General features: G+C 45.6%; 1 protein-coding gene across 1 annotated transcript; it reads right to left on the bottom strand.

The window, feature by feature from the left end:
• Positions 1–6,773: 6,773 nt before the first annotated feature.
• Positions 6,774–14,663, bottom strand: Mboat4 (membrane bound ghrelin O-acyltransferase MBOAT4). Its single transcript, XM_075984535.1, has 3 exons — positions 14,479–14,663; positions 10,635–10,859; positions 6,774–7,754 (listed from the first exon to the last, which is right to left on the bottom strand). The coding sequence occupies exons 1-3, from the start codon at positions 14,595–14,597 to the stop codon at positions 6,800–6,802; spliced, it is 1,299 nt and encodes a 432-aa protein (XP_075840650.1). The 5' UTR covers positions 14,598–14,663; the 3' UTR covers positions 6,774–6,799.
• Between the last annotated feature and the right edge of the window lie 2,899 nt (positions 14,664–17,562).

Genomic DNA, 17,562 nt, shown 5'->3' with positions numbered 1-17,562 from the left:
CAGTAATTTTTAAAAATTACAAACCAGCAAGATGGTTCATTGAGTAAAGAGTTCAAAACCAACACGGTAGGAGTGAACTGGAGCCTGGGGAGATTGCTCAGAGGTTAATCGTCGAGGCCTGGGTTCGGTTCTCAGCACCCACTTGAGGGCTCATAACCATTCATACCATCCATATTAACAGTTCCGGGGATCTGACACCCCCTTCCACCTCTGTGGGCACCAGTGTGCCAGCACTGTGCATACACAAATGTAGGCAAAACACACACATAAATCTTTTTTTTTTTAATATTTATTTATTATGTACACAGTGTTCAGCCTCCATGCCTGCAGGCCAGAAGAGGGCACCAGATCTCATTACAGATGGTTGTGAGCCACCATGTGGTTGCTGGGAATTGAACTCAGGACCTTCGGTAGAGCAGTCAGTGCTCTTAACCTGTGAGCCATCTCTCCAGCCCCACATAAATCTTCAAAAAAAAAAAAAGAGTTTTTAAGGGAGAGAGACCCAAGTCCCTTAGGCTGTCCTCTGATGTCCAGATGTCCACTGTTAACTATGCCACATACACCAATAACACAATTTCAACTTTTTTTCTCCTTTTAAATGGCTACAGCCTGTATTTGGGGACAGATTATGTTTCTGCTGCCTTAAAATTGACCCTCGCACTCCCTGACTTAGTTGGTTTCTAATTGGCTAACACGCACTAGGTTAGGAGGAATGGCACGCTGTGGGGCAAATGGCGAATCCGACACTCACTCAGAAACAGAACATCTGTGCACAGCGCAACGCCGTGGGCTGGGCGCCGCTCACCTCCTGCACAAGTGAACTGCTTTGTGAACAGTGTTCTTCCTGCTGATGTCGCCCTGAACTGTCCGGATGATCTAAGATCGTGAGCAACGCCGGCAGAAGCCTCTAATTGAGCTTCCTACACTTGAAGGTAGGCGCTCCTCCGCTTTAACCTCACAGACCAGAATTTCTCTCATTAAGTATCTCCTCACCATTTGTAATTACCAAGTGTTTAGGGCTGAAGGTTTGGGTTTGTTCGGTTACAGTTCTTATAGGTGTATGTGTGTGTGTGAGCTCGTGTATACCATGATGTCTGGGTGGAAGCCAGAGAACAGCTTGGGAGCTTGGGAGGGCTGGTTCTCTCCTTCCACCATCCTGGGGATGGAACTCAGGCTTGGTATCAGGTGCTCTCAACAGCTCGCTGGCCATGGAGTTTATAATTATTGTAATTTCCTCTCAAGATTATTTTAATTTCATTTACATGTAAGTCCCAAGGGATGAGAGGAAGCGTGCTCATGAGTATGGGAGCCTGCCAAGGCCAGAGGCACCAGAGTCCCTGGAGCTGGGGTTCTCGGGTGCTAGTGAGCCACCTGATATGGGAGCAGGGAACTGAACTGGGCCCTCTTCAAGAACAGTCTTCATCTCGGCCTCTGAGCCATCTGCCCAGACCTCTAAGGTAGTTTTTTATTATTATTATTATTATTCTGTTTGTTTGTTTTTTGGTTTGGTTTGGTTTGTTGTACTGGGAATAGAACCCATGACCTTGTGCTTGCTAAGCAAGCACTCTACCACAGAGCTAAGTCTCAAGCCCACTGAAATTTATCTTTACAAGAAAGTGACTACTCTGTTTTGCTTCGTCTTCCTGAAGATAATTTAGAAAACTGTTCTTGGATTTCAAACCACACACTATAGTTTAAAAGAGAGAGAGGGAGAAAGAAAGAAATGAGATTGTTAAACTTTTTAAGTCCTGTGGAGATGGGGTAGAATCAAATTCAAAAAATAATTTGGGTTTCCATGAATGAGAGATAGGGACCACAAAGCATTGCTTTTTCAGTTAAAACTTTTCTGGTTTGCATTCATTGCAGTACTGCTGGTGAGAAGTCCCCGTAGTTAACACTGTGAGGGAGGGTTTAGTTCAGGGCAGTAGAAACCGTCAAATGGGATAAAACGGGGCAGTAGAAACCATCAAATAGGGGCTGGAGAGATGGCTCAGCGGTTAAGAGCATTGCCTGCTCTTCCAAAGGTCCTGAGTTCAATTCCCAGCAACCACATGGTGGCTCACAACCATCTGGTCTGGTGCCTTCTTCTGGCCTGCAGGCATATACCCAGACAGAATATTGTATACATAATAAATAAATAAATATTAAAAAAAAAAGAAACCGTCAAATAGGATAAAACGGGAAAGAAAAAAACCTGCGTTCTTCCATGCATTTGTTCTTGTTTTTGCTTTATGTGTATGTTGCCTGCATGTGTGTCTGTATTCCACATGTATGCAAGGCTTGTGGGGGCTAGAAGAGACCCTGGATGCCCTGAAACCCGAGTTACAGAGGGTTGTGAACCCCCTGTGTGGACTGTGAACATCCGGTGTGGGTCCTGGGAACCTGAGTCCTCTTCGAGAGCAGTCTCTTTTTGTTTACTCATGTGTTTCTTTTTGAGACTGGGTCTCTGTGTAGCCCTGGCCATCCTGTAACTCTGTGTTACAGAATCGCCTTCCAAGTGCTGAAGTTAGCAGTGTGTACCACCATGCCGGGCTTGCAGTAATTGCTCTTAACCACAGAACCATCTCTCCAGCCCACCATGCAATTGCTAAAAACATTGCTATTTAATAAATGAGTTTCAATGTGTTTGGCATTTAATATAAAAGCAGATGGCCATTGCATAATGTCCTGTAAATGTAGCTGTGGCTTAAGAATAAGCATAGAACAGATTCGACGCAATGCCCAGCAAAATCCCAGCAAAATTCTTCAAAGACCTCGAAAGAATGGTACTCAACCTCATATGGAAAAGCAAAAAACCCAAGATAGCCAAAACAATCATATACAATAAAAGAATATCTGGAGGCATTACAATCCCTGACTTCAAACTCTACTACAGAGCTACAGTACTGAAAACAGCCTGGTACTGGCATAAGAACAGACAGGAGGACCAATGGAACCGAATAGAAGACCCGGATATCAATCTACACATCTTTGAACACCTAATTTTTGACAAGGAAGCAAAAATTATCAAATGGAAAAAAAGAAAGCATATTTAACAAGTGGTGCCAGCATAACTGGATATCAACATGTAGAAGAATGAAAATAGATCCCTATCTGTCACCATGCACAAAACTCAAGTCCAAATGGATCAAAGACCTCAACATAAAGCCAGCCACGCTGAACCTTATAGAAGAGAAAGTGGGAAGTACACTTGAACGCATTGGCACAGGAGACCACTTCCTAAACAGAACCCCAGCAACACAGACACTAAGAGAAACAATTAATAAATGGGACCTCCTGAAACTGAAAAGCTTCTGTAAAGCAAAGGACACGGTCAACAAGACAAAATGACAGCCTACAGAATGGGAAAAGATCTTCATTAATCCCACCTCAAACAGAGGTCTGATCTCCAAAATATACAAAGAACTCAAGAAATTGGACACCAAAAGATCACATAATCCAATAAAAAAAAATGGAGTACAGACCTAAACAGAGAACTCTCAACAGAGGAATCTAAAATGGCTGAAAGACACTTAAGGAAATGTTCAACATCCTTAGTTATCAGAGAAATGCAAATCAAAACAACTCTGAGATTCCATCTTACACCTGAAAGAATGGCCAAGATCAAAAACACTGATGACAACTTATGCTGGAGAGGTTGTGGGGGAAAGGGAACACTTCTGCATTGCTGGTGGGAATGCAAGCTGGTACAACCCCTTTGGATGTCAGTGTGGTGATTTCTCAGAAAATTAGCTAAAGCAAGCATGTGTTTCTTTTAGCGTGTACTAGAATGGATTAAAATTAGTGCACTGGACATGGCAATGAGGCTTGTAACCCCAGTGCTCAGAAAATGGAAGCAGGGGGGTCCTGGTTTGAGTCTAAAGTGGTCCGCACAGTGAGATGGTTTCTCAAAACCATCCACCAGTGTGAAGAAAAAGTGAGTTTAAAGAAAAGTCAGGCAGGAGCTACGACTCATTAGGTCAAGTGCTTGGGGAGCGAGCATCAGGACCCGAGTTCAGTCGCCCGCTCCTACATGAAAGCAGGGAACAGCCGCGCTGGGAAGGCAGAGGCAAGGGGATCCCTGGACTCGCTGGCCAGCCAATCTAGCTGAACCTTTGAGCTCACAGTCCAGTGAGGGACCATGTCTCAAACAATAAAGCGGAGAACAATTGAAGATACCCAGTACTCACACATATGCCTGTGAACACAACACATGCCTTTTGTTTTTTAAAGAAAAAAAGAGTAATTATATATAGTCCAGGTGCCCACAGATGTGGTGTTACTTCCTGGCTACGTTGGAGGTTCTGATACCATGCGTGGTTATATGTTGAACATAAGAAACGTTTGTTAGGGTGAGCCAGGGGAAGAAAAGAAGGAGGGAAGGAAGGAAGGAAGGAGGGAGGGAGGGAGGGAGGGAGGGAGGGAGGGAGGGAGGGAGGGAGGGAAGGAAGGAAGGAAGGAAGGAAGGAAGGAAGGAAGGAAGGAAGGAAGGAAGGAAGGAAGGAAGGACCGCTGCCCTACAGTTCTTACAGAGACCGTGTTTGCCTCCTGCGGTCTCTCTCCCTTTGTTACATTTTAGTCGGGATTTGGTTTCCACAACTATGTAAGTAGTTACTAAGTGTTTGGTGGTATCCTAATTTGGTTTCTGTTGCTGTTTTTATTTTTGTTTTCCTCCCCAAAAACAACTTGGGGAGGAAAGGGCTTATTTCACCTTACTTCAGTCTGTCACTGAGGGAGGCTGAGGTTAAAACTCAAGGCAGAGACCATGGAGGCATGCTGCGGACAGGCTTAGCTTCCGTGGCTTCTTCAGCCTGCTTTCTTCTACAGTTTAGGAGCACAGACATGCCCACACTCCATCCAGCCTAAAGGAGAGAGCTCCTCAGCTGAGGGTCCCTCTTCCCAGATGGCTCTGCTTTGAACCTAGATGACGCAATAATCAACACAGGTTGGTTTTCCACTTTTTCTCCTCTGGGAAAGATAAGAGCCTTTCTACTTTTCTATCCAAATTTCCAAGTTAAGTCCAGCATGGATTAAACACATTAGTGATTGGCTTCAGGTTACCAGTAATGCATTGCTGTCTCATTAGGGAAAAAAAGAAAAACACCTCCCCTTGGAGACAACCTACAGCGAGTCCAGATTTGGGTAATCTGCTTCCTGCTCTATGTTTTCTGTCCTCTGTCTGTCCCTTGAGGCTGTATCTGCGCCTGCCCTGTGTCTCTGTCTGTTTTGTTTGTGTCTGTCCCTGACAAAGGGCTTTGCCCATGGGGAACAAATGGGATAATCTGCAGAAACACTTAACAGGGATTAAGTCTCTGGCTCCCAGCTGATCCAGATAGCAAGTATTATTATCAACCAATAAATGGATGCTGTCAATGTTTATGGTAGATCTTAAGAGATTTCTCTCAACTTTGAGATTTCAGAAGCTCAAGCCAGGCCCCTTGTCACTCTCTCTTCCTGCCGCCTGAAGATCCAGATGTAGAACTCTCGGCTCCTTCTCCAGCACCGTGTCTGCCAGCAAACCACCATGCTTCCCACTATAACTGTAATGGACTAAACCTCCGAACCTGGTGTAAGCCAGCCCCGGTTAAATGTTTCCTTTTTAAAAGTTGCCACGGTCCTGGTGTCTCATCACAGCGATAGCAACCCTAACAAAGACAGCTGCTTTCAGCACCTGACAACACCTGCATTACCTAGGTCAAGGACACAGAAGAGCATGTAATTTAAGATTACAGCTACTCATTATCTTAGGTTGTAAAAGTTGGCTACGAGGGAAGTCCAGGGCAAATAAAGTTGGTTGTTACATTGTCCTCTTAAAGGCAGGTTAAACCAACAGTCTAAGTATACAGTAAGAGAGCCTACATAAGTCTGCAGTGACCTCAAGGTGTATTATTAACTCAGCTGTGAGGTCCAGCAAGCATCCCAGTCTCTTGGGATGTAAGAGACATTTTCAGAATTTGGATGGCCACATAGACTAAATTTTTCAAACTTGTGGCTAGCGATGAGTTCGTGGGACAGAGTAATAGGACATGATTGCGTTTTGTCACTTTTGCTTTGTGGGGCAAAAGTCTGTTTAATGCAGGGTCTCACTGTGTGGACCCCAATGGGGTCATGTCCCCCAAAGAGTTGAAGGTAGTTTTCAGGTGATGCCTCAGTATTTTCTTAAAAGGATTATTAAGAAAAGCTAATGCCGGACCCGGCAGCTTTCTGGTTTGCTGTTTGAGTTGTGAGCTGCCGTCCCTGCTTACTTTTATGGAAAAGTAAGTCCATATGCTTCTCTGCTTCACACCCCAGTAGCAACAGAATAGCCTGTTAAATGTAGTGTCTTAGTCGCTGTTCTATTGATGTGAAGAGACTCCATGACCATGACGATTCTTATAAAGGAAACTATTTAATTAGGGCTGGCTTACAGTTCAGATGCTCAGTCCATTATCTTCATGGCAGGAAGCATGGCAGCATGCAGGCAGACATGGTGCTGGAGGAGGAGCTGAGAGGCCTACATCCTGATCTACAGGCAAGCAGAAGAAAGCTTGGCCTGGGCTTCTGAAACCTCAAAGCCCACCCCTGGTGACATACTTCCTCCAACAAGACCACACCTCCTAATCCTTTCAAATAGTGCCACGCCCTAAGCATTTCCGATCGAACCTACGTGAGCCATTCTTATTCAAACCACCACAGCCAGAGAGTACAGGTCTGTGGCCAGCCATCACGTTTATCCACCCAATACTTTAAACCTTTTATCTTGAAAAAAAATTGAAGTACATCAATCATCAAGACATCCTCTGTTTCGCGGCTGAATGAAATGGAAGGCAGAGGAAAGATTTCAGTTACGTTTCTGTTTTCTCTTAACTAACAGCAAAAGCAAAACACAGTACACCCCGGGAAAGATACTGTTGTAAGAACAACACAGCCGGCTGAGAGAGGCAAAGCTCCGGCCCTCCACGGCCAGCATTATGTAGGCGATGATGAGCTGGGTATGGACCCAAGTGAGGGCTCTGTAGAGCAGCCGCAGGGACCAGGAGCTGATCCATACACTGGCAAAAGTGTGAATCAGATAATCGGCTTCCACTATCACAGACCAGCATAGGAAACCGAACACTTGTCCCGGGTGGAGCCCGTGCCACCAGGCAGAGAAGGCAAAAGTCTGCAGCACCGGCCAGCGCTGGCTGTTCTGGAAGATGAGCCGTCTGAGCCACCGAGCCGTGCTCCGGTTCCACTGCCTCGCGAACAAGGAGATTCTGTGAGTAGTTTCCAGAGTCCATATGTCCCCGTCGGGGATGCATCCCTCCTCCTCCCCAGACCTCTGGCCAGCCTCAGACCCAAAGCCTGCCGCATGGAGGAGAGAGTCGTCCAGGATCCAGTGCGAGTAGTAGGTGAGTTTGAAGAGCCCAGCTGTGGACCACATGACGTAGATGCACTCCAGCTGCTGGCAGTCGTCCAGCCCTGCCCCCGCACTCACCACCCTCCTCAGCGCCACCTTGAGCCACTGCAGCCCGACGATCTGCAGACCACTCCAGGTCAGAGCCCGCAAAGAGAGACCGGGCTGCAAAGGGCTTGATCTTTCCACGCAAGCCTGAAACCTCTGAAAGGAACACAGGGGGCCTCCCAGGAGGGCAGGGAAAAAGAGCAAGTAGCTGAAGTAGGGCAAAGCCTTGCTTAGGCACTCAGACAAAGAGCTTCTGTCCGAGGCTGCCTCCACCTTCCCCTCACGAATATCCAGTGAGAGCGACGTGACTCTCTGCGTCAAGAGCATGAGGGAAGAAAGAGCGACGTAGAATCTGAAAGAGATTTAAATTAACACATGTTAATTTAATAGCCACACCGGACTTACTCTCTCGCTTCTGGCCCGACCTGCCTACAGATCTCATAGCAAATCATACTCCACAAAGACTCTTAGAGTCTATCAGAACCACACACACATTAGTCCAGGGCAAAAGCACTACTCATTGGTTAGAAATGGGGAAAAAATGATGAGGAATACTATGAAAAATATTGACGATAATTTTTTGACATAGGGTTTCACTTGTAGCTCTGACTGAACTGGAGCTCCCAGGGCTACTCCTGACTGTCTCTGAATGCTGGGAATGAAAGTATTGTGCCACCATATCTGACTGGCTATCATATATATATATAATATATTTAAATTTTTATTTTTATGTGTATGGATGTGTTGCCTGCATGTAAGTCTGTAATACTTATGTGCCCGAGGAGGCCAGAAGGGAGCATCAGAGCCCCTGGAACTGGAGTTATGGATGTCTGTAAGCTGTCATGTGGGTGCTGCCAATTGGATCTGGGTCTGTTTGCAAGAGCGGCCGCTGAGGTTAACAAGTATTAACCACTGAGTCTTCTCTCCACCTCCTGACTATAATATCTTAGAATAGCTTTATAGGGCTGGAAAGATGGCTCAGTGGATTAAGGCACTTGATATTCTGAGTTCAGTTCCCAGGACCCACATTTAAAAAAAAGAAAGAAAGAAAGAAAGAGAAGAAGAAGAAGAAGAAGAAGAAGAAGAAGAAGAAGAAGAAGAAGAAGAAGAAGAAGAAGATGATGATGATGAAGATTGCCTTCTGATTCCAGCAGTGGTGGCGCACACCTTTGATCCCAGCACTCAGGAGGCAGAGGCAGGCTCTGTGGGTTTGAGGCCAGCTTGGTCTACAGAGTTTCAGGACAGTCAAGGCTACCCTGTCTTGAAAACAACCACAACAACAAAGTTGCCTTCCAACCTCCATAGAAGTGCTGTGTCATATGCAATAAATACATTATAATTAATTAATTAAAGTGTTCCTTTTTAAAAAGAATGGCTTGTAAATATTAGAGTCAGAGCTAGTGTGGTGATACACACTTGTATTACTACACTCAGGAGGCTGAGGCAGGGGGATAGTGAGCTGGAGGCTTGGCTACACTATCGAGTAAGTTATAGAACATCCCATATATAATAAAATAAAATCAATAAAAAGAAATTTGAGACTAGAGATATGGAAGACATTTGATACAAAAGAAACAAGAATTAGTAGTGAAATGATTACAGGGAGTTGAAGTTTTTAAATAAAAATCAGGCCCTGGCTGTGATATTCTGGTGACTGGAATGTGCACTGGAAAATGCATCAGGGTGAGTGGTGGCTCATGAGCAATTGATGTTTGCATCAGGGTGAGCGGTGGCTCATGAGCAATTGATGTTTGCATCAGGGTGAGCGGTGGCTCATGAGCAATTGATGTTTGCATCAGGGTGAGTGTGTCTGTGTTGTATGTCTGTGTGAATCGAAGTGTGTGTCTGTATGTGTGTGATGTCTCTGTGTGAGATGTATTCTGTCTGTGTGTCTCTGTGTGTGAGAGAGATGTATCTGTGTGTGTCTGTATGTGTGTTGTATGCATGTGTGGCGGCCAAGGGAGAACATGGGATGGGTGTCTGCTCTACCACTGTCTACCCTTTTCCCTTGGTATACAGAGTCTCTCACTGAACCTGGCGTGGTTGTCATCAGGACCCGTGGTCCTCCTGTCACCTCTCCTCCCCCTGCAGACACACAGAGCTGGGGTGGCAAGTGCACACACAGTCATGCCTAGCTTTGTCCATGCATTCTTGAGGCTTGAACTCAGATGCTGAGATCTGCACAGCAAGCATTCTTGCCCACTGCGCCATCTCCCTAGCCTGCAAGTCTGAAGTCTTGGCCAATACTGCCTTACTTTTTTGTTTGTTGTTTTTGAGACAAGGCCTTATCCCAGGCTGGTCCTCGATTTGCTATGTGAGCATCACCTTGAGCTCTAGATCCTCCTGCCTCCACTTCCTTGTGCTGGGGTTTCAGGCAGGTGTCACCAAGTCTAATTTGTCATAATAATTCCCAAAGGATTCTAGATGCAGTGGGAGTGGCAAATCCAGTGAGCTAATAGCTTAGAACCAGACAGGGGCCCTGCCTTGTGCTGTCATAGCCTGTATTCCCTGAGTGGCACAGAGCTATGCCACCAGACAGCCATGGGGCACCAGGAACACTAGGTGGCAGGAACACAGACAAAGATTCTCATCCCCCTAACCTTGTCAACTCCCCTGGTTCATGACATGCCTCTAGTCTGTAATTAGCTCTTGGGTTTTGTTCTTTACTGGCCCCTAGATGGGGTCGATATCCTTCTTGGGGGTGGGAGGAGGGATGAAAGAGCTGAGCCGGAGTAAAGAAAACACACGGCGGAGGCAGCCAGGCCCTCTGTGGTTTGGCTGGGCCCAAACTGCCAACGCTGAGTCGAGCAAACTGTCATCACCGCCAGGCACAATGACAGTCACAGCAAGTGCCAGATAACTGAGTCTCTAGACAGCAGCACGGAATGGCTCTGTGCAGTAACGGAGCCGCTTTTGCATTGATTTTTTTTTTTCCGAGACAGGGTTTCTCTGTGGTTTTGGTGCCTGTCCTGGAACTAGCTCTTGTAGACCAGGCTGGTCTCGAACTCACAGAGATCCGCCTGCCTCTGCCTCCCAAGTGCTGGGATTAAAGGAGTGCGCCACCACCGCCCGGCTGCATTGATTATCTCTAACGCTACTGCCAACTCTTGTTATTCTTTGTCTAGGAAAAGAGACTGAGCCTTGGGAGAAGCTAAATAGCCCAAGAGCATGCTCCCCGGATACGCAAGGATTAGATTCAGCTCAGTACAACCAAACCAACAGGCACATTTACCCCACAGGTGGAGGCTCTTGTAGGTAGTACTCGGTGTAGTGAAGACCCAGGTGGCACAGGGTCTGCCAGCCCATCTGAGAGCCGAAGGTCAGCCTGTGGACTTCCTGTGGGCCGAGTGAGCAGACCAGAGCCACGGCGCAGAGGGCAGGGATGAAGACGAGCAAAGCATAGGGACCCATGGCTGCCAAGGCCAGGACACCTCCTCCAGCCAGGAGGAAGAGGTACCTGAAAGAGAAGAGACCACAGAGGTGACGCTTAGGACAGTGCAGCAATGAATTCCACTGTCATTGTCCCCAGGAATCTCATACAACATGTAAAGAAGCAGTGTGTCGCCTCAGTGAGACATCCGTTCTGAAGGGAATAAAGCCCACGTCCCCTATAAACTCCCGCCGCAGGAGACAAGTTCTGCTTCCTCCCTTGGTGATCCTGGTGGCTCTGGCATGTGTGTCATACAAGTGACTGTAACCACTAAGAGCCTGTGGTAATTTGAATGAGAATGCCGCCCCCTCACCCCTCAGTTCATATGTTTGAATGCTTTGTCCACAGTTATTGGAACTTTGGGGGAAGGTTAAGAGGTGTGGCTTTGTTGGAGTAGGTATGGACTTACTGGAGGAGGTATGTTTTCAGGTTTCAAAAGCCCATGGCAGGCCCAGTCTCTCTCTATTTCTCTCTGTCTCTGTCTCTGTCTCTGTCTCTCTCTCACCCCCCCCCCCAGCCTCTGTGTGTGTGTCTCTGTCTCTCTCTCACCCCCCCCCAGCCTCTGTGTGTGTCTCTCTCTCTCTCTCAGCCTCTCTCTTTGTCTCTCTCTGCCTGTGGATCAGAATGTAAGCTCTCAGCCTCATGCCTGTCTGCCTGCCACCATGCTTCCTAACGGGCTGATAATGGACTATATAACCCTCTGAAACCGTGCAAGCACCCAGTTCGATGCTTTCTTTTTATAAGACTTGTCTTGGTCATGGTGTCTCTCCCCAGCAACAGAACAATGACTACGACAGTCCCAGACAGCTCGCCGATGGGACCGCTTATGATCTAACTGAGAAGCACTGTTAACGAAAGTGGGGGGTGTGGAGGAACTAGCAAGTCCCCCCACCCCCAAAGAAAGAAAATAAAGAAGCCATCTGGCATGGCTTTGTCCTTTTAATCAGTTTCCCCCAGTTTTCTTTCTTACATCGCTGCCTTCCTAGTGTAAAGATTCACTGCCACTGAAGTAGTCACGTGGTCAACGTGTCTTCCATGATGGCAAACAGTCTTCAGATAGTCAGAGAAGAAAAGTATAGTGTCTTCTTCAGCACTGTAAGGTGTCCACCTCGAAGCAACAGTATATGTCCCAGTTCTTGCTCAGAAACCTCAAGGGGGAAGGTGTGCAAAGTCTGGGAGAAGCCATTTCGTGTGGACTTGGTTCATCTTTCTGCATTATATGGAAGGCTTTTATTTCGATTTTGACAAATGAATAAAGCTGGAGGCAGGCATCAGAATACCCGCAAAGTGGGTTAGGCCAGGCACAGCGAGGTGGGTGATCAAAGCTTGCCTTTCTCTCGTACTCGGAACCCAGAAACACACATCCCGGGGTGTGGGTACAGTGCCTGACATGCGTCAACCACAGACGCTTTCCTGGGACACCAGCAGATGCCTCAGTGTGAGCAACTCGATGACATAAAAGTTCCAGAGCATTCATAGGCCTTCCTTTTTCAGCCTCCGCCTTGTCACCCCGATTAACACTGTGACCTAAGCCCTCACTTGCTCTGTGTGGCGGTTTGAATGAGAATGACTCCCTTGTGCACATAGAAACATCAAATACCTGCACGTGTCTACAGTGTGGGATGTATAACTTAACTGATTTTATTTCTACCTTCTACTAGTAATGAACAGTACTGAGGAGGCTGAGACCACACAATCAGAAGTTCAAGGCCAGCCTGAGGTATACAGTGAGACCCTACCTCAGAAACAAACAAGTAAACAAAGGTGAGGGTTAGGGCTATGACTCTGGTAGCCAGCCCTTGATAGCATGTCCAAGGCTCTGGGCTCCATTCCCAGCACGGATGTGAACTTGGCTGCAAGGTACAAGAGACAGGCTTTGTGTGTGTGTGTTTTATAGATAAGGACAGGTGTCTCAGGAAGCTTATTCCCATATACAAGAATTTATTGAGAAAATTAAGACTTAACAGTCTTGGGGCTAGAGAAATGGCTCAGTAGTTAGGCGTGGTTATGTTCTTGTAGAGGACCTGGGATTCTTTCCAAGCACCCAAACAGGGTGGACCACAAACATCTGAAACTTCAGTTCCAGGAATCTGATAACCCTCTTGTAACTTTTATCAGCTCTTGCACACACACACACACACACACACACACACACACACACACACACACACAAAATAAATAAATAAATATTTCTAAAAAACCCTCAACAGGACAAGAGTTAAGGACAATCTCCGTCCTAGAGTTAATCCTTACTTTTAAGCTCGCCTTGCTTTAATGCTTTGTGAATCTTTGTATATAGAAAGTTTCTTTAGAACTATCCTCCTGAAGCCTGGTGGTGGTGGTGCATGCTTCTAATCCCAGAACTCAAGAGACAAAGGCAGGCAGATCTCTGAGTCTGAAGCCAACCTGGTCTATAGAGTGAGTCCAGGACAGCCAGGACTGCAAAGAGAAGCCCTGTCTCACAAAACAAAAAAGAAAACAAACAAACAAACAAACAAAAAATTTGTTCCCCTATCGTCATCCCCTAGAAACAAGGGTAAGGGCCATCTACAAGTTGTGGACACAGGATAACACACCCTAATTTAGTCAAACTCAATAATTACAAATAATAAGTGCAGCTAGATTTTACTTAAGATGATCCTCTAGGTCTAAAAAGTGGTGCTTAGCGGTAGAGAACATTTTCAGCATGTGTAGTCCTGGGTTCCACCCTGAAAACCACACACATGCACACACATGGGGACACACACAGCTGCACTAAATAAAAACCTTAGCTTCCTAAATAAGAAAAATTAGGAGGCCTATTGCTTTGGGCAGCAGACTGTGGGCTTTTCAGAAGGATCTTCAACTAAGTCCTCTTCAAAACAGAATGTGCTTCTAATGTGTTGAACTTCATAAGGAGAATGTCTAATCGGCTCTTCTGTGACAATTTTAGATCACACTGAGCTGGACTTTACCAAGATTTGTTTTGACTTATTTCTCAAAAACAAAGAAACAAAAAGCCAACCAAAGGCAAATTTTAACACGCCTACTTTGTTATAGATGTATACACAAGCTATATTTTCCATACAGTTAAATTTCATGGCACACATAATCCTACAAAACTAAGACTGCTGAAAACTAACCAGGATCTGTGGTCAGCACAGAAGTAGACATTTGAGACTTCCCGTATCACTCATCTCAATGTCTCTCCATTTCCCATTTCACACAAACCTATCCACTTTTGAGTCAATGCAAACATGAAGTTAATTTCTGAATCGGTTTTGTGCTAATCCAGAGATTCTCAACCTGTGCATTACAACTCTCTTCGGAGGTCAGATATCCTGCATATCAGATATTTACACTATGATTCATCACAGTAGCAAATTTAGTTATGAAGTAGCAACCAAATAATTTTATGGGTGGGGGTCACCGCAACACGAGGGATTTTATTAAAGGGTCGCAGCGTTAGGGAGAACCACTGCTAATCTATAGACAATCGTTATCAAGCAGCCAACGATTGGTAGCAAGGCCACTAAGCACAACACATGTGCATAGAGAACAAATTGAGAGTAGTGAATGGGTGGCCTTCTCATTTAGAGAACACTCTGTCTTTCTACCGTATTATTGTACTTCTAGATGGAAAGGCAACATTAGCCATTCTGCCTACCTGGCCCGGGTGGAAAAGGAATCCACGGTGCGGAGATGATTAAACAGAAGTGCAAAGGGGAAAGCAGCCCCTTGATAAAATGACACGGGATGGAGGAAGAAGATCCAGAGCCAATCCATTATGAACCTGGAGCACGCGGTCCTTCCTAGAGTCCTGCCCTGGTGCCCTACTGCAAGAGAAGTCACAGCCGGGCCCTCTCTGGCCTCTATACGGGGTGCAGAAAGGCCTGAAGGAGCACAATGAAATGGAAGCTCTGGAGATAAGCAGTGGAAAGGCTGGCTTCCTGATAACGGGACCAGAGCTATGGAAACCAAATCACACTGCGGTGTTCCCGCTCCTTGCTGTGTTTACTGAAAAGTCACTCTCAGAGGTTGTACCTCGCGGGCAACGCAGCACATTATTTGCCTTTCCAGCCACCACGCCGTCATATATTTTCTTCACTAAGTTAATGAAAACAAAATCTATTGCTGTGGACAAGCGGGTCCGGACTAAGTACAAAAGGAAGGCAGAGCTGCAAGACAGAAAACAAGATTCCTCTTCTCAACTGCCTCTCGCACAGCGCCTTGTCTTCCATAAGAGCACCCTCCCACCCCGTCATGTACCTGTATCCTGATTAATTTATTTTCGCTGTAAGCTAAGTGAGAGCTCTACAAGGGTCAGGGCCCTGTTTCATTTATTGCAATATCTCCAGCACACAGAATAGGAATACAAACCTATTTTGTATTTAGTAATCACTTATAGAAGTTAAGATTTGAAGGACGAAAAACTGTGGGGAGGAAACACTTAAAGAGGGTATTTTATTTGAGGGTAATACTGAGGAGATGTCCTCAAAGCGAGACAAGAGTGGGAAGCCGTCTCTTAGCTAGTGGAGACCTGTCTGCTTAGCCCGGGACATTGCAGGGCTGTCCTTACACAGTAGGGCTCAACACATTTGGGAGGGAGTTATCAACCATGCATCAGACACACTGGAGCTAAAGAAAGAACAAAAGCTTTCAGGGTCTCACTCTCCACTCTGAGGGAGACAGCTCTGTCGAAAGCCAACTTCATGAGGATGCCTATGTGTTTGTCTTTGGATTCACCTTCTTATTTAGCTTCTCTAGGAACATGCATTATAAGCTCAATGTCCTTTATTTATGGCTAGAAACCAAATATGAGTGAGTACATCCCATGTTCCTCTTTTTGGGTCTGGCTTACCTCACTCAGGATAGTGTTTTCTATTTCCATCCATTTGCGGTCCTTGGGCTTCCCACAGGTCAGGGAACCCTGATTGCTCTTTGAGCAGATGAGGGAGGGGGACTTGATCGGGGGAGGGGGAGGGAAATGGGAGGCGGTTGCGGGGAGGAGGCAGAAATCCTTAATAAATAAATAAATTAAGAATAAAAAAATATGATGTCAAGCAAAAAAAAATCAGATACAAAAAAAAAAAGAAAGCCAACTTCAACAAAACTCTTAAGTTGCATTTGGTCATGATGTTTTATCTTAGCAAGAAAAAGGTAATGGATAGTAATGCATTTAAAGTTTTAAAAAAAAGTTGTGAAAGGCTAGGCATGGTTCCACATGCTTCTAATCTCAGCAAGCAAAGGTAGGAAGATCTCTGCGAGTTCAAAGCCAATCGAGCCTGGTCTACACTGCCAGTTCCAGGTCAGCCAGGGCTGCAGGGTAAGACCCTGCCTCAAAACAACAAAACCTAACAAGTACCCATGGAAAACCTCAGCAACAGAACAGACCAAGGAGAGGACAGAATATTTGATCTTGAATACATCTGTAGAGACAAGAACAATCCAATAAGGACTTTTTAAAAAAGTATAAATGGGAATTCCAAGATCTACTCAGCATTCTAAGACAAAGTCTACAGCTTATAGGCATATGAGGTGAAGAATCTCATCCTAAAGGCTTAGAAAAATTTTCAAAAGAATTACAATGGGAAGTGTCCCAAGGTTCTAAGAGACAAAGGAAATGTTGCCGGGCAGTGGTGGCGCACGCCTTTAATCCCAGCACTCGGGAGGCAGAGGCAGGTGGATCTCTGTGAGTTCGAGACCAGCCTGGTCTACAAGAGCTAGTTCCAGGACAGGCTCCAAAAACACAGAGAAACCCTGTCTCGAAAAACCACAAAAAAAAAAAAAAACAAAGGAAATGTTCCACACACAGGAAGAGTTTAGGACACTAGACAGACCAGAAAAGAACCTCCCTTGCCATATTGTAATTAAAACACTAATCTACGGAACAAAAGTAAGTATACTGAACATTGCAAAAGAGAAGCACCGTGCCACATGAACAGGCAGGTCCATCAGATTAACAGCAGTTTGTTCAACTGAAACTTTAAAAGCCAGAAGAGCTTGCAATGATGTATTTCAAGTTCTGAAAGCTGACAACTGCCGTCCCAGAATAATGCATCCATTAGAGCTACCTGTTGTAACTAAAGGAAAAATAAAAACTTTCCATAACAAAAACAGTCTAAAGGAACCCAAGATAACTAAGCCAGCTCTCCAGAAGATAGCTAACTAAGCCAGCTCTCCAGAAGATAACTACTGAAGATAGAAACAAATCCCTCCGAGAGCCCACCAAAAAAAAAAAAAAAAAAAAAAAAAAGTGAACCAGCCCGGTGGTGGTGGCACACGCCTTTAATCCCAGCACTTGTGAAGCAGAGCCAGGCGGATCTCTGTTAGTCTGAGCCCAGGCTGCTCTATGGAGCAAGTTCCAGGATAGGCTTTAAAGCTACAGAGAGGAAACCCTGTCTCGAAAATCAAACAAATCAACCATACTAGAAAAAAAAAAAAAGGCTAAGCAATCAGAGGAGATAAACACCACTATAAAAATCAACGTGGCTCCTTCAAATATGGCAGGAGCAATACACAGTTCTGACTAAACAAAAATGACCTTAATATTTGTGAGCCCCCTGGGCTAGGATTATGGGTGTGTTCTGCCGTGCTCAGTTCCTTGTGACTCTGGGGAATGAACTCAGGGCTTCCTGCAGGCTAGACAGACCAACGCTGTTACCAACTAAGCCAAACCCCTGGCCCCCAATAAAGCATTTCTTGGTGTGATTCGAGCCCATTGTCTTTAAATTTAAATTATCTTTAGGAA

Source organism: Microtus pennsylvanicus, chromosome 9 (genome assembly GCF_037038515.1).
Source record: "Microtus pennsylvanicus isolate mMicPen1 chromosome 9, mMicPen1.hap1, whole genome shotgun sequence".
NCBI classification, from domain to species: Eukaryota; Metazoa; Chordata; class Mammalia; order Rodentia; family Cricetidae; genus Microtus; species Microtus pennsylvanicus.
Note: the sequence above shows the minus strand (reverse complement) of the source record. Positions and strands in the feature narration are given on the sequence as shown.